The 23,484-nt window shown below is 38.1% G+C and overlaps 1 protein-coding gene across 19 annotated transcripts in view; it reads left to right on the top strand.

Moving 5' to 3' along the window:
- Nucleotides 1-20,519, top strand: part of LOC127660519 (uncharacterized) — a 114,844-nt gene extending 94,325 nt beyond the window's left edge. For 10 of the 19 annotated variants that reach the window (XM_052150807.1, XM_052150818.1, XM_052150819.1 and 7 more), the window contains 13 exons: nt 1,346-1,567; nt 3,225-3,362; nt 3,469-3,606; nt 4,019-4,144; nt 7,401-7,631; nt 9,881-10,018; nt 10,242-10,346; nt 10,621-10,718; nt 11,221-11,899; nt 11,982-12,422; nt 12,817-14,931; nt 15,227-15,317; nt 18,435-20,519. In XM_052150807.1, the coding sequence (XP_052006767.1) occupies nt 1,346-1,567; nt 3,225-3,362; nt 3,469-3,606; nt 4,019-4,144; nt 7,401-7,631; nt 9,881-10,018; nt 10,242-10,346; nt 10,621-10,718; nt 11,221-11,899; nt 11,982-12,422; nt 12,817-14,931; nt 15,227-15,317; nt 18,435-19,060 (5,148 nt within the window). In that variant the 3' untranslated portion in view covers nt 19,061-20,519. The remainder of the gene's footprint in view (nt 1-1,345; nt 1,568-3,224; nt 3,363-3,468; nt 3,607-4,018; nt 4,145-7,400; nt 7,632-9,880; nt 10,019-10,241; nt 10,347-10,620; nt 10,719-11,220; nt 11,900-11,981; nt 12,423-12,816; nt 14,932-15,226; nt 15,318-18,434) is intronic. The other 9 variants (XM_052150814.1, XM_052150813.1, XM_052150808.1 and 6 more) reach the window with 7 other exon arrangements.
- The last annotated feature ends 2,965 nt before the right edge of the window (nt 20,520-23,484 follow it).

The following is a 23,484-nucleotide window of genomic DNA, read 5'->3' as shown; positions in this document are numbered from 1 at the left end:
AAAGCATTAAAATTAGCAAAGTGCGCAAAGCTCTGCGTTCACGCGTCCGATCCTCGCATGGCGTCACTTGACCCCACATTTCACATTCTTTGTGATTAACATTTTGTATTGATTCATACAGTTAACAAAGAAAAGCGAAACATATATATACATAGAATCAACATTTAACCCCCACTTACCCCTCCCAATCCCCAACCCCGCCCTTGACTCTCAACACACATTCCTGTGGTCACACAAGAATATATACACACACACACACACAAAAACAATATATATATATATATATATATATATATATATAAATAATGATCACACACATATACCTATACCTCTCTCCACTGCTTCTCCCCGAGAGCCCTCCAAAAACTCCAAATAGTTGCCCCATTTCCCAACAAAAAAAATCCCAAGTTACCCAGTCTTCTAAAACACTTTCTCAAAAGCCGCCACACCTCCCCATCTCCATGCACAACTCCTGAAATGGGGGCACCCCAGCTGACCTCCATCTTAAAATATTCTTAAAATAAAGTAGTGATCCTAACTGACCTAAAGCAGGGAATATTGTTTTTATTTTTTTTTTTATAATTTTATTTATTTATTTATTAGTGTTGTCAGTCAATAACATTTTTTGATGTACTCTTGACATTTTCTCAACCAATTTCTTCCCATCTATGTTGGGCACTTATTGGCTGCTTTATTATTTGGTCCAAGTCATCAATTTCAAATAATTACGTTTTAGTTAGTTTAGTTTTATAATGAAATAAATATGGTGGCACAATTATATTTTTGTCTACAAAACTCATTTCAAACATTTAAGCATACGCCTTCAGATCAAAAGATTTTTAAGATCATGTGAAACATTTCAGTTTAGTGTTTCAAAAGTTGACCGGTAGTGTATATAGATATGCATTTATTTTTATTTCTTTAGTACTTTTCACAGTTTGAGACATGATGTATGTGCTGTTGGGGGACGTTTCTATGTAGTCAAAAATGTATTTGCATGCCATCACTTTAGTTTAAAGCACTTTATTATCTAATCAAAATAGCAAAGTATGCATTGAAGTGAAGGTAAAAATGTGGATGTAAATTGTCAATGATGCAAGATTTATTTTCAGCAAAAGTTATAGATTTTTTTAACTTCTACAGGCCACTGTTAAACTGCAGAACCAAGCTGTTTTAAATGTAGGCTCCAGTGTCGACCATAGAGGACACGGAATAGAAAAAAAAAACTTAGCCTTGCTGATGAGGATGGTTCGAAAAAGCAACAAACGGCACAGATTACCGGTAATCAGTAAAACCGATATATCTGTCTACCTCTACTAAAAAATGTAATTCTCTGTTTACTAAGGGCAACGTCAAGGAGCCTCATCCTGGCTGCATCAGGACCATTCTCTCTGTGGATCCCATTAAACTGCCCTTTGGAAAGCAGGACACCAATGTGACTCTTCTACTGTATGATCGTGTGGAGTTCCAGTTGCTGACAGATCTTATTACTAGGGAAAAAAGAGCCACAAACATCAAACCAAAAACACCAGAGACTTTTCAGCTCACCAAGGAAATCAGGGAGATGGTAAGTAGTTCATCATATTCCTTTGATCTTGAGGTTTGTCTATGAAATTCTGGATTGTCAGCCTTGTATGACCATTGCATGATTTAAGGCATGTGCTTTTAACTACTCCGTCCTGAATTGTACTTGACTTTTCGTCACCATTAACTTTTGATTTGATGCAGACCACATAGTCATGAGATGCTTTTGATTTTGCCACAAAGTCTTGACAGTTGACATCAGTTAAAACAGACTATCACTTTGATGAATAGATTATTTTCTGCTTGTGTGTATAACCGGTCCTGCTCTACCCACTCTGAGTGGGATTCAATTTGGCTTCTCCGGCATGGGAGTCAGGTGAGTTAAAGAGGAGACTAAAGGATACAGCTTCTAGCATCAGTCGCAAGTGCACCTCTTGAGGGCAGGGGAGTGAGGTTTACACACTGCACAGCTACCTACAAGCTGGATGCCATTAAATATGCATGTTTAAAATTCAAGAGGTCTTTGAAAGAACTCATTAGCAGTGTTTCCATTATCGGGCCAAATGAGGGCATGCTAGTGCGTGCCAGGACCAGTTGCGTTCCCACTGTTACTTCAGCGGCTTCATCATGCCTCCTCTGGGCTTTCTTGGGGCCACTGGCCAGTAGTGGATTTAGGCATGTTCAGTGTCAAAGGTGGAGTTTTGCAGAACCTTCCAGGTTATGTATGCAGAGCACAATGGTATATTTTTTGGGGAAAAATAATGCGGGCATAGTACAAATCCTTTAAAATGCCCAATAGACAAAGTGGTGCCCAAAGAAATTAATTTCCATGGTTCTGTGAACTTTCGTAGACAGTGTGCTGGGACTTTGTCCTGCTGTTTTTGGAGAGACCACACCATGGCAGTTTCAGGTGGTGAGTTGTCAACGCTAAGTTATTTTGCTCTTTACATTCGATATAAACTCGATATTCTAGATAACATGATACCTCAGCTTGAGCTTCCCTCTTGCTTGTGAAATGGGTGGGGTGTGATGTTGGCACCGCAGCGGCGTATAAAGGGCGGGTTTGTGGGCAATGCAGTGGAGTTATTGGCCTGATGGTGGGAACGCAGACCGATTTTGGTCTAGAGGTGCGAGGCTGTTGGCCTCGGCTGGCCAGTTGATAACCGTGGTTCACACTGGCCCGATAGTTGAAAACCGGCTATTGCCTAAACACCTTTGCCTGGACCAGTGTTATATTAAGTAACACTCTCTGCGAGACAACTTTTTTGAGATCAAGATACATATGTATTAGTGCTGAGATTTGTATTTTATATTTAATTTATTTAGAATATTCAATGTAAGAAAATGATTTAAATATCATTATTCCTTTAGTTTATAAATGGGAAAATAGTGAAATACAGTTTCTTGCATAAAACAATCTAAACCTACATTACTACAACTTCTTTGGTTGAATTTACGGTTCCAGCAATTTCAACACTGAATATCAGCTATACAAAAATCCTTTCTTTCCTTGCCATACACATACCAAGATGTATGAAATATCAAAAAGACTGACAAAAAAAATTAGTAAATTGAAACTAAGAACTGCCAAGAACTGATGTGTTCCTTTTGTTGTTACTTCTTATATTGTGCTTCATTTTATATAGTTACATTCAAACATGTTATAGAATGAAATCATTTATTTATTATTATTTTCCTAGGGTGTGATCATGAAAAAAACTGATGGAACCTTGACCATTACGACAGAGAAACATAATAACCTAACCGCTTCGGCTGCTGACAGTTTATCTGAAGATCAGCTGAACGCCATGGATGAAGTGGAGCTCACCGTTATAACCGTGAGTCTTTTTTTTTTATTCTTTTTTTTTTGCCAGTACAACACATTTTGGTTCAGTTGTTGATTGTGTTCAAAGCTTCATATTATACAAGTAATGTTTGTTCAAGGTGGACAACACAATGAAGGCTGTCCGGCTCAAAAAGCTACCTGTGGGCTCAGTGACCTTTAATCAACAAGCAAATGGCAATGAAAATAATTCTGGAGTAAAGGACAACATGCCTGGCACTGCCCTATTCAAAGACAAGGTAGTTTAGGCATTTAGCAAAGTTAGCATTGTTCATTCATGACTGTTAAAGCTGTCGTGTGTAATTGTTTTCTATGTTAAAATGCTTTCTCCAATACCATCCTAATTTGGAAGTCAACCGTTTGTAGGTTGATTCCAATAAAAAGTGTAAACCCTTTTGACTCTGTGGCACTATCAAAACGTTGCTCTTGGTTTTTTTGAGTAACGCAACCATGCTGACACTGTAACATTGACTCAACCAATGTTGTGAATTTTGGGCAGAGCTATCTGTTTTGTCCAAACATGGGAGAAGTCAATTTCCAGAGGAGCAGAAATTACACTCTTCAGCTTTAATGCTGGGATACTATTGTGCCAAAAGTTCTTGGCAATTTTCAGTTTGTTCTTAAAGTACATATGCTAATTTTCATCTGTAGTGGAAGCCGGTAACCTCGGAGGCTGGTTCTCAGGAGTTGGTTGTCTCCTACAATGTGAGCAGTGAGAAATATGTGGGAACGATTGTCAAAATCGGGCCAAAGAATTCCCAAACCCAAAAAATGGAGGTAGGCTATCACAAGCTGAACAAAAATGACTATTCAACTACATCCTGCAAACAAAGACTTATTTTTGTTGTTTTCTTTTATGTTTGCAATCAGGGTTGGGAACCAAGAACCGGTTCCATTCTTTAAAAAATACCGGAATCATATGTTCTTCCTGACTATCAGTTCTGTTAACGGTTCTCCAGCGTGTAATTTTAAGTAATTATAAGATGCAGCTGGAACACTGTCCTGAAATACTCTGACAGTATTTCCAGCAGCACATTTCTGCAGCAGCACTGCCATCTACTGACTTTACAGCATAAAACACACAGCTATACCAGTGTATTTGATTACCTATCAAACAAGTCTTGAACAGGTTCTTTTGAATCTACATCACAAAACATACAGCACTTCTGTTTTTTGTCCAGTGTACAAGTACTGTAATCTTATACTGATATGCAAGTTATGAATGTCCAACTCGAAATGAGAACTGTTGAAGTCTCACAAGCCTGAAGTACAACATTTGGCTACAAAACACAGTCTAAACTGTCTCTGGAACTGATACAGTTTATTTAACGATAACCTGTGTCTCTATTAAATCAAGAAGTGCAGTTACTGACTGGTTGTTCATATGACAATGTGTTATTAAAGATACACAAGTTTTGGAATAATTTGTTTTAATTGTATAAAATGTATTAATGAAATATGCCATCTCATTTCTTGTTGGTTTAGATTTGTTTATTTAAAATATAGTTAGGATATATTATTGGCTTGTATTTATGTCTCTAAGGGTGCTTTTTCACTTGGTTTGATTGTTTGGACCGAACCAGAGTTCGTTTCCTCCCCCTGCTGGCCCAGTTCACTTGCGCAAGTGATCCGCTCTGCACTGTCCCAGCTTGCCTATCGAGGGAAGCATGATCGATGTGCACGCACTCTAGAGATACGTTAGGATATAGCAGAGCAGATCACTTGTTTCAGTTGTTCTGTAATGGCTCATGTCACACTCAGGCAAAAACTGGGCTTCAGTTGTTTTCGTGCAAATACAGGTATCAGAAGAGAAACATAGAGGTGTTGGTCATATAATTAGAATATCATCAAAAAGTTGATTTATTTCAGTAATTCCATTCAAAAAGTGAAAGTTGGATATTATATTCATTCATTACACACAGAGTGATATATTTCAAATGTTTATTTCATTTAATTGTGATGATTAAAACTGACAACTAATGAAAATCCCAACTTCAGTATCTCCGAAAATTAGAATATAACTTAAGACCAATACAAAAAAGGACTTTTAGAAATGTTGGCCAACTGAAAAGTATGAGCATGTACAGCACTCAATACTTAGTTGCGGCTCCTTTTGCCTGAATGGAGTCGATCAGTCTGTGGCACTGCTCAGGTGTTATGAGAGCCCAGGTTGCTCTGATAGTGGCCTTCAGCTCTTCTGCATTGTTGGGACTGGCGCATCGCATCTTCCTCTTCACAATACCCCATAGATTTTCTATAGGGTTACGGTCAGGCGAGTTTGCTGGCCAATTAAGAACAGGGATACCATGGTTCTTAAACCAGGTACTGGTAGCTTTGGCAATGTGTGCAGGTGCCAAGTCCTGTTGGAAAATGAAATCTGCATCTCCATAAAGTTGGTCAGCAGCAGGAAGCATGAAGTGCTCTAAAACGTCCTGGTAGACGGCTGTGTTGACCTTGTACCTCAGAAAACACAGTGGACCAACACCAGCAGATGACATGGCACCCCAAACCATCACTGACTGTGGAAACTTTACACTGGACTTCAAGCAACGTGGATTATGTGCCTCTCCTCTCTTCCTCCAGACTCTGGGACCTTGATTTCCAAAGGAAATGCAAAATTTACTTTCATCAGAGAACATAACTTTGGACCACTCAGCAGCAGTCCAGTCCTATTTGTGTTCTGACACTGTGTCTTGTTCAAGAGTGGCTTGACACAAGGAATGCGACAGCTGAAACCCATGTCTTGCATACGTCTTGAAGCACTGACTCCAGCTGCAGTCCACTCTTTGTGAATCTCCCCCACATTTTTGAATGGGTTTTGTTTCACAATCCTCTCCAGGGTGCAGTTATCCCTATTGCTTGTACACTTTTTTTCAACCACATCTTTTCCTTCCCTTCGCCTCTCTATTAAAGTGCTTGGACACAGAGCTCTGTGAACAGCCAGCCTCTTTAGCAATGACCTTTTGTGTCTTGCCCTCCTTGTGCAAGGTGTCAGTGGTCGTCTTTTGGACAGCTGTCAAGTCAGCAGTCTTCCCCATGATTGTGTAGCCTACAGAACTAGACTGAGAGACCATTTAAAGGTCTTTGCAGGTGTTTTGAGTTAATTAGCTGATTGGAGTGTGGGACCCGATGTCTTCAATATTGAACCTTTTCACAATATTCTAATTTAAGAGATACTGATTTTTAGTTGTCGGTTATAATCATCAAAATTAAAAGGAATGAACACTTGAAATATATCAGTCTGTGTGTAATGAATGAATATAATATCCAAGTTTCACTTTTTGAATGGAATTATTGAAATAAATCAACTGTTTGATGATATTCTAATTATATGACCAGGACCTGTATTTGGTGAAATTTTGCTTGGGTGGTCGTTAAAAATGTTCTATACATGCCGCTATACACTTTAAAATACTTGTATATTTGACTACATTATTGTTATCTTATTGTATTGATTGACTTTTGATTTGATTAAGTAATTTACAATGGTTAATTGAATGAGAAGTTCATTCACAATATAAAATGGGGAGACAATTTCACAGTCTCGTACCTTTTGTCTGTTTTTTGTAGTTTTTTTTCCTCTCCAATTTTCAAGAACTCTTTGGCTTAAATCAAAGTTTGTAATGTTGTGGTTCATGTTGGAGCTGGTTGCTTTGGATCACAGCTTATAACTCTTTTTCAAATTGTGAAATGCCAGTGGATGAAATTATTGGGGGAAATTCTTCCAGAATCAAGCAGAAGCGGTCACTCTTGCGCTCTATTGAACTGTTTTACAAGTAAAGTAGATGCTTGTTTACCTGGGAGTTTTGAGAACATGGAAGTCCCCATGAGCTCTGTATGATTGTTTAGTGAGTATTTACATAGTGTTGAATTTGAACCATGATGAGCCCATATTGTGATTTTACCAAAAGCCAACAGATTAGCTGATCAGTAATTACTGTCTTTAACATTGTTGATGTTGTCATTAAGTTGTGCCTTGATCATTGAGACACTATTTTTCAAACCAGTGGTGTTCAAATTATTTTCTTTTAAGCAGACGGACAAGCAAGAGCCCACTTTTGGTCTTCTGGTTACAAAAGTGGAGGGCACAGAGAAGTGCTTTTCTTTTAAGTCAGATGACGTGATCACAAAAGCCACCATGATGGTCGGTGACAAGGTCCAGTTCAACATCTCAACCAACAGCGTAACCAAGGAGGAGTGTGCTGTCAACTTGGAGATTCTGCCAGACACGTTCCTGATGGAATCTGAAGAGCAACGAAAGATAGTGAGTTTCTTTTTTTTTTGTGGTGATGTCATCCGTGATATTCCTATAGCAAGTCATGAAAGAGATTTTTGGCAGTTCACGCAGGATGTTAAGGTTGAAACATACTCTGTGCATGTACGTTACGGCGCAAGCTCGATTCCATGCATAGTGTATTTCAAAATGTGCAAGAATGCAGTTCATAAAGCAACACGATCATTCTCAGCGTAGCAGCAAGGGGATCTATATTGGACATTAGCCTTTACATGAACTCTTCTGTGGTCAGTTTTCTCTTTCAGGTCATCTACTGACATGGCTGAGCAACATTTTGAAAAGAATCTCGCTGAGGAAGTTAGTTAGTAAATGTTTACAGTAAGCTCCCTGAATAATAAAACATGGTTTTAATTGAACAGATATTTAAAGTTATAGGGATAGTTCACCCACAACTTAAACACTAGTCAGTGTTTACTCACCCCTGTGTTATGACCACATGTAACTTTCTTTGTCTTAACACAAAGGGAGAAGTTATGAACAAATTTAGTTCTCAGTGATGTCATACAATGGCAGCTTATGGTTACCACCTCTTCAAGCTTCAAAAAGACACACAAGTATAATTCAGTAGTCTAATAAATTATTCGACAGATATCAAGTCGACAATCTGTTTAGTAAGTTAATAACATTCCTAAACACCAGAATTTGCAAGTAAAAAGAATAGATAGTTTGCCAAACCTTGATTTGTTCCTGGAAGTGGCATATACTTCTGAACAAACATTTTGGATTTGTAAATTATATTCACCCTTTGCTATATTAAGAGCACTACAACTACACATTATTAGGGTTGTAACGTTATTAGATGTTTATGAGATGATAACTGTCTCAGTATCACGGTATTACACAATTATTATTATTATTATCAGTTATGAACTTCCAACCCTTAACGTAATAATAAAAAAAAAAAAACTTTAGTTGAAGAAACGCTTTATTGTAATTGAAACCATTTTTTTTATGCAAGTATGTGTAAAAAAATGTCTCTCGTTTGAAAATAAATGGAAAGAAGAAAGTTTACAGAATTATAATAATAAAATGAATTATTAACATGATAAAAAAAAGCATGTGACTATAACATGTTATATAACTAAAGCAAAAGCATGTTAGTTTACAAGCAGGAAAGGAGATTTGCACACGCTTGTGAGATTCTCCATCCAGTTGCAATTGTTTTTTCAGGGACGTCCCTTTAAAAGAGAGTTTTGTCGGCAGTATATATTGCCAAATATATCTGTGTTAATGTTGTCTCCTAAGATGTGCAATTACCCATGCCATGGGCACTGACTCACCTCTGGCCCATACAGACACTGGCTTTTGGACCTGATGCTGATAACAGCTTGGATGGTCCTTTTCCTCTTTGGCCTGGAGAACATGATGGCTGTGTTTTTCCAAAACTATATGAAATGTGGAATCATGGGACCAAAAAACACCATTACAGATGAATGATGTTTTTTAAGACAGTGACGTCTGAGGGATCAGAGATCACGTGCATTCAGAAGTGGTTTTCGTCTTGCCCTTTACACACCGAGATTTGACCAGATTCCTTGAATCCTTAAACTATATTGTGCACTATAGAGGGTGAAATGCCCAAAATCCTTCCAATTTGTCTTTGAGGAACATTGTTCTTAAAGTGCTGGATTATTCGCTGAAGCATCTGTTTGCAAATTGACAAATCTCGAATGATCCTTGCTCTTGAAGTACTAGGCTGTTTTTGGAGGCTCCTTAAATGATATGACACATATTGCCTCACCTGTTTAACATCTATTGTTTCACATGTTATTAGTCTTAAATTGCCCCTGTCTCAAAATTTTTCAAGTGTGATGCAATCAACAAATTTGAAATTACTGTACATTTTCAAAAAACAATGAAGTTCACTAGGTAAAACATAATATAATGTGTAGTTGTAGTGCTTTCAATATAGCAAAGGGTGAATATAATTTACAAATCACTACTTTTGGTTTTTATTAGCATTTTTCATACTGTCCCAACTTTTTTGGAATTGGGGTTGTACTTATTGAGAGGATAGGGCCATTCTAAAAGTTAGAGAAAGTGGAACATGGACATAAAATTAAGTTATGACTGTTTTTGGTGCAAAAACATTTAACATTATAATCAGAACGTGGGGGGAAAACTATATTGGAAATGTACAAAATGACCCTTTTATAAAATTTTCTTTGTAAGGTAAATGTAAGTGAACTCATTGCTTATGACATGCTTTCATCTAATAGGGGCTTGTTGTCAAGCTGGGTGATAATTCTGGGTTCGTCAAGACACAACAGGACCCTCAGCTATTTTTTGACATGAGTGAGGTCATGGAAGAGACTAAACTCACTTTGTTTGAGAAGGTTGAATTTGCAATATTACCGGTAAGAACTTTACCACAGAAACATCCTAGAATGATATTTGTTGTTTTACGTTATCAAGAAATAAGGATCCAGTATTTACACTTGGTGTATGTACCCTTTTTAACAGTTGGATTAATCCTGCTCAGTATGTTGTAGTTGTTATTTTACTGGACATGTAAAATTTACATTTTGGATGCTGATATGTAAATCCTGAGTTCTGATGTAATTTTTATGCTATTTGAAGAATGAAGCAGCTGGAGTGGGAAATCGAGCTGTTCGAATAAGAAGGCTGAATGAGAGCATCTTCTCATCTGCACCAAAAATCGAGGCCTTCGGGGTGAAAGAGAAGGTGCAGTACAGCATATTTTAAGGTTTATTAAACTATGGCTTGTGTGACTACTCACTTTTAGTAGTCAACCAGTTGTCCAAAAAAGTAGGCGACTAGTCAGTGGGTGAATATGTACTAGTCGACACCAGATCCAGTACTTCAACTAGTTGCAGGACTAGTCATGCAACCCCTTATTTAATTTAATAAATAGTTGATCAATTTGCTGATTTCTTTTGCATTGGTTAGTTGATCCCTAAATGTGTTTTATGTTCCACCACATTTGCTTGGCTGCCAGCAGAAGAAAATGACCATCAAATTGCTTAAGGATCCAAAAGACTATATCAAAGAAGAGGTCAAAGCAGAGGACAAAAGCAGTGAATCTATGGATGTAGTGTAAGTAAATCATGAGTAAGTTCATCATTTTAGCCCATTAGCCATGTTCAAAGTGTTCTGAAGGAATATTTCAATTGGATCATCATTGGATTGGCATTGCTCAAGAAATTCTCGAAGAATGTGAAAATTGTCATACAAGCACAGTAGGTAGGTAGAAATGTTAATCGTTTTGTTCAAGGTGAAAGTTTTAGAAATAATTTTTATCAGCTTTTGAAAAGTTTACAGACCTTCAGTCATTTGCATGCTTGAATGCGATATATATAACCCATCCAACAATACTTTAAATAGATTTCAAATGTTTCAATGGAAATACAAACTGTCTGATTTTGCCAGTGTGAAGTAGGAATATATTGGTACAGTTTTAAAGGCTTATTGCATCAAAAATTTTGACTTGGTGTGAATAGTTTTTGTTTTTCCATTCCAGATTTTTAATGGAGAAAGATTGTTTAACATGTTTAAAATATATTTTTTGGATTTATTGTGACAATTTCTTAAACTTCAGCAAGCTTAACAAAGAAAACGACAAGGCATTACCATCGATGACACTGAAGGATCTGAAGAAGGAAAGAGAAATGAAAAATGAAAAAACTAAACTTAAAGGAGATCTGGCACAGAGCAGTAGCAGGGAAAATAGTCGGCGCAGGTATAGTCGCAGCAGGAGCAAAAGCCGCAGCCGAGAGAGAAGCAGCAGCTACTACAGAAGGCGCAGAAGTTCCAGCCGTGAGAAAAGGGACGGCAGATATAGATGCAGTCAGAGCAGAGATCATTCAGACAGATACCAACAGAGTCGCAGCAGAAGCAGGGAGAGGAGCGGTCGGAGTGCCAGGAAGAGAAGTCACAGCCCAGATGTTGGAGATGATCGTTACAAAAAACATAGTAGTAGTAAAGAGTCTGGCAACCAAAAAATAGCCAAAAACCCTGAGGACTGTGTAAATGAAGAAATATTGAGAAAAAGGAGAGAGCTAATGGAGCTCAATGAGTTGATTGCACGCAAGAAAGCTATTGTCGCTATGGAGCAAAATGTTAAAAAAATTGAGCCTGACATTGAGGTAGACATAGAACGTGGAATTAAAACATTTGATTATCAGCATGTGCATCGGGAGAGCATGTGGATGCCTGACCTAAAACCAGTCAAGTCCATCTTGAAGAAACAGTCTGAACTTCCTGATCCTCAATCTCAGGTTTGATTCCACTCAGACATCTTCCATTATGTGTCCCTTCCTCTCTTCCATATCTAATTGTGTCTCTTTTATTCTCTCAAAGGTTTCTACAAGTAAGGAAACAGCGTTTGTAAAGAGTGAGAGTCTAAACATGCAAATTGGATGCCATCAAAGGATGAGTGCCTTTGACCCGCCCCCCGCACCCACCTACTCTAAATTTGAAAGTGATTCTAAGAAGAGTTTGTCCACTGAAGGGTCTGAGAAGATACGCTTATCTGAGTTTGAGGATCCAGTATTGCAGAGGAAAAAAAAGCAATTAGAAGAATTAAGTGAGTCAATAGCACGCAAAAGAGCGATAATTGCCATGGAACAGAAGACCACAGCTTTTCGGGATGCTCCTGCCGTGGAAAAGGAATATGAGTTTGACTCACATTCCGATGACCAGTTTGTAATGTCTAAGGAGAATTTATGGAGCTCTGACATAAAAACTGAGATTCAGCCAAAGTCAATTTTGAAGAAACGCTCCGAGCTTCTTAGCTCTCAGGTTTGTTTATCCAGATATTGGATAATTTTAGTACTCCCTGCTGGAAAAAAACAGGTCTTACCAGATTAATGTGTTTTTTCCAAACATGGTTGCAGAGTTGTTGCAGGAAACTGGCTAGATTTTGATCCCCAAGATGGTCTACTAGGTTAACCCCACCAGTTGGCATTTCAGCTGATTGTTAAGCTAATGACTATAAACTACCAGCTTTGATCAGTTATAAACCTTGTAACACCTTGCATCAACTGACCATCTGAAGCTGGTTTTAGCTTGATTTTCCAGCAGGGATATGAAGAATACTTGGAAGCAACATGAGCCAACTGTTTTAGGGAAAATTCAGTTGTCAGTAGCATTGCATTTGTATTATAATTTTTAATTTGCATTTTTTGTTTTGCAGAGTGAAACAACCTCAGTTGATGATTATGATCAATCAAGTCCAGATGATTTTGTTTTTACAAAACAACCTTCTCAGTCAACAAGGCCCTCAAATCGACAGCCTGTTCATTCTGATACTTTGGGCTTATTCAACAGGCTCTTAAAAGAGTCTTCTGCAACCTTGCATGTAACTGAACCTTCCCCTTTTAACAAGCCAGTTGTACCACAGTCAGTCACGCAAGCATCCAATTTAAGGTCTCTACATGACCCTAAACCTTCCAGCATGTCCAAAGGTTGCAATTCTCAAGATGACCAGCATTGGGGATCATCTCGTCAGACTAATGAGCACCCCCATAGCAGTAACCCATCTACAAGCCAGGCCGCACCTTTAGATCAAAAGCGAACCCTTACAACACAAATGGAGCGTTTCCTTGGTGCTCTCAACAAGGCAGACTCCAGTATAGTAAACTCATTGTTTCAAGAGGCTAGAAAAGATCAGGATTTAATGAGCACCCAGAAGCACTCTCAACCACAATTGGATATGAACATACCCTTCATGGATGAGTTATACGATCCTTTTAAGGAAGATGAAGACAATGGTCATCATCCCTTTATAGGAAGAAGTATGGGTAAACATTCTGTCCGAGAACAAACTAAAAGCCCTGTGAAGACTGAAAGCCATTTTTATGACCCCAACAAAGATGACCTCTTGCCTCATGAGAGAGCTGTACAGGATGGTAGTCACTTTTCTTGGCTTGTTGGAATGAAGGAGGATTTAGAACCTTTTGCAAAAGCTGAGAAGAAAAAGCCCTGTGGTCATCAGTTGAATTCGAATAATTGGAACACACACGAAGAAGACCCAAATCGCTTCTCCATGGGAAGGAATCAAAATGAAGAGGACTCTGATCTGTATGCAACAGAGCACAAACACTATGCTGATGACAACAGTGTCTGTAGGGAGCATAGTCAGTCTGTTGAATACCAGAACGTCCATCCAAATGTCCAGCACACTTATGTAGAGGAAAATGAGATTCCTGATAGCAAGTTTGACATAAGCATAGTTCGTCAGCAGTCCGAAGAAAGCAATGAAGATAAAGACAAAAAGACAGAGCACTTTGAAAAGATTCAGAGTCTTCTTCAAACAGTTGGACTTCATCTAGACACAGCTGAGGTTAGCAAATTGGCAGACAGGACAAGAGAGCGGTTGTATGGTAAGACAATAAAACCTCATAGTGCATCTTATTCCTTTGACCAAAAAAGGGAGCGATCAATGAGCGGATCAGAGCAAAGGGGCAGTAATAGGGCAGATTCCTCAGAATCTGATGGCTTCCGTTCTGTTTCCCCAGCTCAATCCTCTAATCGTAAGGTTTACATGAGCTACAAGGACTCTGTTATATTCAGGGATGAGGACAAATTGGAAGATGTAGACCTAACCAGCCTTAAAAGAACCATAATGAACTTGAAATCAACAAAAGACGCACAGAAACCTTCCATATCTGAGTCCACATCAGTTTCTCAAGTTTTGTACCAACCTGCTTCGACGTATGTTGTATCCACAGCTCAACCTGGCAGTTCCCAGTATGCTCAAATTTCCACCATTCCCGCTTTGTCAACTTCACAATATTCTTACCACAGTAATGAACAAAATCTTTGGGGTTCTGCCTCTCCTTTGGATAGTAGTCAGAACACTAATTTGCAGTTATCTGCATACCCCTATGGCACTGTACCTCTACCCCCTAATCTAGGTTATGCCAGTGGTCAGCAAGTAATGGCTCCACATATGATGTCTTCTTATAGTTCATACACTACACCAATGGGCAATCCTTATTCTGCGTGTCCTCCACTCACCATGCCAATTCCCTATGGGTTTCCACCTATCTCCAACCCTCTCCTCCTCTCTTCCACAAACTCATCTTACCCTACCCTACATGTTGGTCAAAACCTTACTGACAAAAAGACACAACCTGTTAGATGTCTGAAAACAATAGAAATGACAGAAACGATAGTCACGCCAGTTAATGTTAAAGGAGAGCCAAAAGGAATACCGAAAAATCTCAAAAGATTGCAGGTGTTGACAGATATCAAACTGGTCACTAACTCAACAGAGGATGACATCAAGGCTAAACAGAAGAAACGGGTATGACACCTTTTCTTTTCACAAGTGGAATCAAATAATTCTATCTGATCCTTTGTTTGGTGATGGTTAATGTTCATATTATGTATAATGTTCTGCTCATTGTATACTTGTTTGTGATTCTGTGATGTGACAAATGTCAGAGCACATCCAAGGACAGTGCTGATATGAGCTCATTCATTGCCTTTAGATGATAATTGGTTTTCTGTAATATTCTGTACTTGTGATAAATCTACTGATTGTTTTATCACCATTGTGTCAATGAGAGTTTTGTTCTTTATAATTGTGGTCTGGGCAGCTTGAACAGTTTAACCAGAGAATGAAGCTGAAGAAAGAGCAGCAAATGGAAGCCCAGCGATCACGTGGACAAAATCGGAATTCAGCACCAGGTACCAGTATTTCCAGGGCCTTTATGGTGTTTTAATTCTACAGGGCTAGGTTCTTTTAGATTCTTTTGAGCAAGATTATTGCCCTAGACTTCCAGACCAATGTTTTCTTTTTCAAAAGCCAGCAGTTATTTTTAGATCATATTAGGGATGTTAATAGATCTTAACAATTAAGCTTTTTAAGAAACATATTAACATATAAATGAGTTAGGGTTTTTACGAACATTTTAGGTTTACAGTGTCCGAATAGCCAACTCAATACTCAATTTTGGTAGGTGTTGAACATCTACTTACTGTCTTAAAATTGTACCCTCTTCTGTCAGAGGCTTCTCACACTCACTGATTAAAAATGGAAGTGAGGTGGCAGACTAAACAACTGCCTCGGACATTCCTATCTGATTCCTTGTCAGGTATTGGCTGAAGTGGGATGCAATTCATGGAGTAACTTTACCCTGTGAATCAGTAGCAAACTTTCTGGGCCAGCAAAGCCTTTATTTACCTATGTATTTTCTAATGCTTTCTTTACCTAATTCTATCCTTTTTGTTGACTGTAGACTTCTAGATTATGTCCTTTTTAAAACCCTGAACAGAGCAAATGGATAGGCATCTTATGTCAGCTCATCAGATTTTCCAGTCAATCAAATTGTTTTGTACCTGGTGGGTGTAATCTTTCAGATATTACTGCCAAGGTCTTCTAGCAGGCCTTGAGTTATGCGGTAGCATTAAGAGAGTGAGAGGAGAGATAGAAAAGAGTGTGAGATATATTCTATAAAATTTATTGATCAGGAAAGCAGGGCTGATTTTAAGTTCAAATAATCTTTAAGTGCTTTTTTTGAGAGGTTTCATTAAAACTTTTTAAAATATGCTGCTGATCGTGTGTTAAATATGTTAATGTGGAAATCAGATACAATGTTAATACATACATTTTCTCCATTCTATGGGCATCAGTGTTGAAGCGAGAGCAAAACTTTTATTACAATATATTGATATTTATTAAGATAATTACAGTAATGATGATTGATTTTAACGCTTTTCTAAGAGTATTTTTCCACAATTGGTTTGAACGGTTCTGAGGAATGTTGAGTTGTTCCAGTGGTTCCACTTGATGGTTTGATTCGATTACAAACCGTTCCCAGACCAGAATTCTAAGCATGGTTACTAACCATACTCTGGACAGAGAACCATGCTGGTGGAATGCCTGTAGTGACCCGGTGACTCATGATTGGTCATTTGCCCAGTCAGTCCAATTTTATCCTGGTTTCGCACCACCACAGTGGAAAAAGAAATTGTAACTGTGCCAAAGAGCCTGGATCCAGTACGATTGGCACTGTTCTTCAGTGAGAAATGTTTGGCGCGATGATGGAAAAGTGCTAAATAATAGTAGGCTTTTTTTAATAAGACAGTCCATGCTCAGTGATGGAGATTTAGCTCTTATTACCTTATTAAAAGAATACTAAAAATGAAAATTATCTGGCCAATGAACCTCCAAAAGTAGATTGAGTCAGCATAAAATAATCCATGTGACTCCAGTGGTTTAATCAATGTCTTCAGATCCAGTTGGTTGTGGGTGAATATATTACTCATTTTCCACTGTACACCTTGCCATTGCAGTGTCTTGGCATGATCATTATTAGTCAAGATGTACTGGTCAAAAGGAGATACATTTTGGTGTGTTCACACCCAAAACCAAATGGATCGCTTTAGAAGACATTGATTAAATCACTGGAGTCTGATGCAGTATGGGTATGCATATAAGACCAGAGAAATACTTGGTCATCACCAAAGGATAATAACCGCTTTTTGTTAAATGTGTCTGTGCTATTTTTAAGGAAATAGTTTGGATTAGATCAGAGTAGAACAATTGCTTGTTAATTCTTAATTGTGAGAAGATGCTCATTGGTCACACAAGATTCTGCTATCCCACCAACTTCCAGCGATAATATCGAACCCATTGGATGTTGTCGGAGGATCAGCAGGTAGAGTCGCAGGGGCTTTTAAGTTGATCTGCACAGAGACTTGGCTGCATGCACCGACTCCCCAACCAAAAATGGCTTGTGGGATGCCGCCTTTTGTTGTGGAGCTTAATTGCTTCCTTGTTCTTGTATAGCAGATCTAGAAATTAGAAATCTAGATTAAGGATAGTGGTAGTAGTATTTAAATTCAGTATATTTTTTGTGCAACTGTAATGCATGTATTTATCCAGGGATCAAGTTGGAAACCTGTTAAATGAATGTTCTGATGACAGTAAAGACAGAATTCCTCCATTATCTGTCATTGGTAGATGTGTCTTATTAGATGATGCTTGAAATTATTAAGGCCAAAGTATACTTCGTTTTTTTGTGTGTGTTTGTACGTTTCATGCCCAGTGTGCATGATGCGAGTATCAGCAGAGTACTCATGGACTATACGCATGCTGCCTTGTTTTACTAGACGCGTGGACAATCCGCATTCTTTTTGCGTTGTCGGTGCGTGCACCTGACGTTGAAGAGTATTCTTTTGGAATGGCTGAACACTCGGCCATGTGCAAGACTGAATGTAGAAAAACAAAATATACCCTAGCGTTCAAGATCTTATGTTGTAAACAACATGTAGAGCTATACTGCCCTAAAAAGGCAAAACACGGTAAGTACTTAAACTGAGAAAAATGGCTTCCTTTTTTTTTTTTTTTTTTTTTATTGTCCAACCAAATGCTGTATATTGTACATAAACACATGGTAAAATTTCTTATGAGAGTATATAGCAATGAGCATGCTATGTAACAGAAAACACCTGTTAGAATCCAAAGACAAAACATAGTATCTTCTTTGAAAACACAACAGTGCCAAGTTTGAGTGCCTTCACTTACTGGTGTTTTTGCATGGTTTTTTTTACTGCAATTTGACCCCTCATTTTCTGTGAATCTTAACATAGAAGAACCAAACCATCTGTCACAGGGCATAATGTATTGTAATTTTTTGTAATCTTTGACGGTTTTGACAGAATGTTAAGCTATTGCGTTTCGCCTTTTCGTGGCATTATTTAAGGTCTTGTCTTGAAAATGTGCCATCCTTTATAAAGACATATCGTCACTTGGCTAAGCCTGTTGAGGTTAATGTACACCCTATTGTAACATATTTACAGGTACAAGTACCCCCAATGAGATAAAAAATGTGTGGATATGTGGCCACTCTCTGGTGTTTTGGGCTGAGAAGAGGGCTACCTCCCCTGAGTTCGGTATGCAGTTGGGTATGCACCCAGACAGTGTACGCATCTGGTGGAAGGGCGTGCAGGGCATGAAGTGGGAACAGCTCTTGCCTTTGCTGCTCCAACTCAAAGACAACTGGCCCAAACCTGATGTGCTTATAGTCCACTTGGGGGGAAATGACATCAGTACAACTGCTCCAGAGGTCTTCATTGAGACTGTGAAGAAAGATCTGACCTCAATTAAGAGCATATTCCCTGAATGCCTGTTGGTGTGGTCCGACATCCTTCAACGACAAACCTGGAGGGGCACCGAAGACAGCAAAGAAATGGAAATCTTTCGCATGGCCATTAATGACAGTATACATCAAGTTATGGCTGAACTTGGTGGATCTTCTTTGAGCCATGGCAACATAAGGACCAGTTTGGGACTTTATAGACCAGATGGTATTCATCTCTCTGGTAAAGGCATTGATACATTCAATCTGAATTTACAGGACTTTCTGGAAAAGTGGGAAAGTGAGATTGAGTCAAAAACAGAGACATCTGACCCATCAATTAAATAATGAAATTCCTGAAAATGTCATTTATTCTGCTAATGCAGATGTCGCTTATAAATTGGCATTTAATTCCTGGAAGTTTTGTTATTGATGTTCTTTTGCAGCTTCAAAATCGATTGTAATACAGCCCATGTACAATGAAATGTAATCTGATTTTTTTCTATGCATACAAAAATTGGTTTGTCTGGTAAAAACAATTTTTATGTTTTGTTTTATATATTCAGTTTAGTGTAAAATAAAAATGAGAAAATGTAATAACCTTGCTGGAAAATATGTGCTTTTTAATTAAAGAATAAGCTTTGATTTTATAATGCATGAGATTTTGCAAATGTAAACTGTTATGTTTTTAAGAATTTGCAACTTCTTTAGAAGGCATCTTAATAATTGACATGGGGGGGCACTTGAGATATATATATATATATATATATATATATCCGAACACACATACCCCTTCTAAAGAATGAGTGGTAGTTTGTAAATTTTTCAGGGCAGTACTTATCAGATGCATATATCACAGAAAATACTGATTTTCACAAGACTGAAAAACCTGTCATTTACAAAGTTATACACGTCCATTGCTCTTTGTGTTCATTCATTAATTGTTTTGGCTCATTTGATTAAGCTCTTAGCTAAACCAATAAGAGTGTATGACTGTCCACTCATTTAAAACCATTATGCAAATATTCCGTAAAATCACAGAACATTTTAAATATTTTATCATAAAATTATAAATTCAAGACTTGTAGTGTTCTCTTGCAAATTTCCAATACTGTGCAGTTTGTATGCATGCTAATTTCACTTTATTTTAATGAATGTACATCCCTCTACATGACCTGTTGCCTCTGTCCTATGTAAATGTATTTATATTGGTGTCTAGTAGTTGCTTTTATATAGGCCTGAAGCATCCGGTGTCTCATGGAATCAGAACAGGATGGACGACTGAACAGAATTTGTATCCTTAAAGCCTCTACAAGGATACAAATTCTGATCCTCTACATCAAATGCTCCAAAAAACGTATGAATTTATGTTTTCTCTGCATTTAATTATTATACATCATGAAGGCGAAACACTCACTGGTTTTGAATGGGTAAGTAGTCATGCTAAAACTTCACTGAAATGAATTTTAAGGACACAGTAATGATGGGTGTATTTCCTTTCAGAGAAAAAACTGCAGTTAATGTGTTTTTGTTGTGAATTCATTTAGAAGAGTTAAGGGCAGTGTCCCACTATCATGGAAAATCTGGAAATTTGAATGACTTCCAATTTGATGTTTGTGATTTCCAGGCTTAGAGAAGGCACAGACAAGAAAAAAAATCTTATGGATGGAAATTTTTTTTTAAGTGATTTGATATTTCTCCAAAAAAGAAAACTTTGCTCTGTGAGTGCGATCTCTAAAAATATTTTAATTATTTTCCAGTTATCATGATGTATACAACAATATTACTTTTATTGGTCTAAATGAGTGGGAACAATAAAAATGTAAAATTTTACTTCACCCTGAGCCCTTCTTGGTTATCTTTTGTGATCATTATAAGAATAGGCCCAGGACCTCTTTGATTACAAACCGAGAACTCACAAAAAGTTGGAGAGTGGACATTAAATAAAGCTGGGAAGTGTTTTGTTAATGTATACACCAAGATTCTGCAACATGCACAGAAACGTAATTAGAACATTGGACAGTATGGACTTCATGGCTGGATCTATGTGATGACTAGTATGGAGAACAAAAATGTATACAAAGAAAGCCTGCGTTTAATTCACACTTGGATTCATAAGATGCACTTTTTTAATTATGTTAATGTATAAAGGGTTTATACAAATATGTTGCAAGCATGTTTAAGGAAGAATGTGAAAGTAAAAGTGGAGATTTAGTGGAGAAAGTAATTAGAAAAAGCATATGAACTGATATTTTACAGTGTAGTATAATATCGTTCTATTCTAATATTTTTTTTCTTCACAAATAAATATTATAAATAATATCACTTTATAATATTTACTAGTTTGAGTGAAATTCTTATTGAAAAAAATGTATGAACTTAAGACTTAGTATGTGGTATGTACCTTTTTTGTTTTAATTTCATATTTGTCCATTTGATTTGTTGAATTATGCTAAATCTTTATATATATAATATACATAATGAACCATTATTTTCATTGTTATGCTATAACTTTATTATACTTATTTTTTTAAAAAAAAATCTTGTAACTTTTTATTTCCATGTTTAAATGAAAAAGAAACACCAAGAAATCCCTTATTTCCAATGTGGTCTCAGACTTTATAAGTAGGTATATCTGCAGACCAGAGATCTCTGAATCAGAATGAGCTTTACTGGCAAGGAATTTGTCAGTGACAAAAGTTTCCAGTGCAAAGATATACAAACATATAAACTCAGCAAAAAAGAAACAGGACACTGTATTTTAAATATAATTTTGTAAAAATCCAAATAACTTTACAGATCTTTATTGTAAAGGGTTTGAACAATGTTTTCCATGATTGTTCAATGAACCATAAACAATGAATGAACATGCACCTGTGGAACGGTCGTTGAGACACTAACAGCTGGTAGGCAATTAAGGTCACAGTTATAAAAACATAGGACACTAAAGAGATATTTCTACTGACTCTGAAATAAACCAAATGAAAGATGACCAGGGTCCCTGCTCATCTGCCAGATGTGCCTTCGGCATCCTGCATGTAGGCAATAAATTGCAATGTCCGTACAGTGAGACGTCTAAGACGGCACTACAGGGAGACAGGAAGGACAGCTGATCATCCTCGCAGTGGCAAACCATGTGTAACAACACCTGCACAGGATTGGTACATCTGAATATGACATCTGCGGGATGGGTACAGGATGACAACAACTGCCCAAGTTACACCAGGAATTCACAATCCCTCCATCAGTGCCCAGACTGTCCGCAATAGGCTGAGAGAAGCTGGACTGAGGGCTTGTAGGCCTGTTGTAAGGCAGGTCCTAACCAGACATCACCGGCAACAACGTCACCTATGGGCACAAACCCACCTTCGCTGGACCAGACAGGACTGGCAGAAAGTGCTTTTCACTGACAAGTCACGGTTTTGTCTCACCAGGGGTGATGGATCGGACTTGTGGTTATCGTTGACGGACAAGGCCTGTACTCTGGAGCGGGATCGATTTGGAGGTGGAGGGTCCGTCATGGTCTTGGGTGGTGTGTCACAGCATCATCAGACTGAGCTTGCGGTCATTGCAAGCAAGCAAGTTACAGGGAAGACATCCTCCTTCCCTCATGTGGTACTCTTCCTGCAGACTCATCCTGACATGACCCTCCAGCATGACAATGCCAACAGCCATACTGCACGTGCTGTGTGTGATTTCCTACAAGACAGGAATGTCAGTGTTCTGCCATGGGCAGCGAAGAGCCCAGATCTCAATCCCAATGAGCATGTCTAGGATCTGTTGGATTGGAGGGTGAGGGCTAGGGCCATTCCCCCCAGATATGTCCAGGAACTTGCAAGTGCCTTGGTGGAAGAGTGGGGTAACATCTCACAGCAAGAACTGGCAAATCTGGTGCAGTCCATGAGGAGTAGATGCACTGCAGTACTTAATGCAGCTGGGGTCCACACCAGATACTGACTGTTACTTTTGATTTTGACCCCCTCTTTGTTCAGGGACACACTATTCCATTTCTGTTAGTCACATGCCTGTGAAATTTGTTCAGTTTATGTCTTCGTTGTTGATTATTTTTATGTTCATACAAATATTTACACATGTTAAGTTTGCTGAAAATAAAAGCAGTTGAAAGTGAGGGGATATTTAATTTTTTTTACGAGTTTAGATACAAACATTTGAAATGCATATATATGTAAGCAGTGAAATAAAGATAAGATACAACAGGTACATATATAGAGGAAACTACAGTAGGGGAATAATGTTGTTCAAATATGTTACATACAGTTATGTGTAAGGTGAATTAATGTATTGTGCAGAAAAGATATATAAAATAATTGGAATATGAATGAATAGTTGAATATGCACTGTACTATTATTGTATTGTCACAATGGAGAGTATTGGGGGAAGTTTTAACTGTTCATAAGGTGGATGGCCTGAGAGAAGAAACTGCTGTGCCTGACTGTTCTGGTGCTGGTACCAGAAGGCACCAGTTCAAAAAGGTAGTGTGCTGGGTGAAAGGGGTCCAAAGCTATTTTTCCAGCCCTTTTCCTCTCTCTGGAGGTGTACTGTTTTTGGAGGGTGGGAAGGTGAGAACCAAAAATTCAGTAGTCCCAAAAGGGGGAAGAATCTGTTAAATGGGTTGGGGTTACTCCAAAAAGGGGTTGCGATAACTCCAAAAACACTTACGGTTAAGGTTAGGGGCTCCCAATATCTTTAATGGTGATTTGGAGCTCACACCCCTAGTTGGACCAATGCCTGCAGCTATACTTTTCTCACT

Source organism: Xyrauchen texanus, chromosome 20 (assembly GCF_025860055.1).
Source record: "Xyrauchen texanus isolate HMW12.3.18 chromosome 20, RBS_HiC_50CHRs, whole genome shotgun sequence".
NCBI classification, from domain to species: Eukaryota; Metazoa; Chordata; class Actinopteri; order Cypriniformes; family Catostomidae; genus Xyrauchen; species Xyrauchen texanus.
Note: the sequence above shows the minus strand (reverse complement) of the source record. Positions and strands in the feature narration are given on the sequence as shown.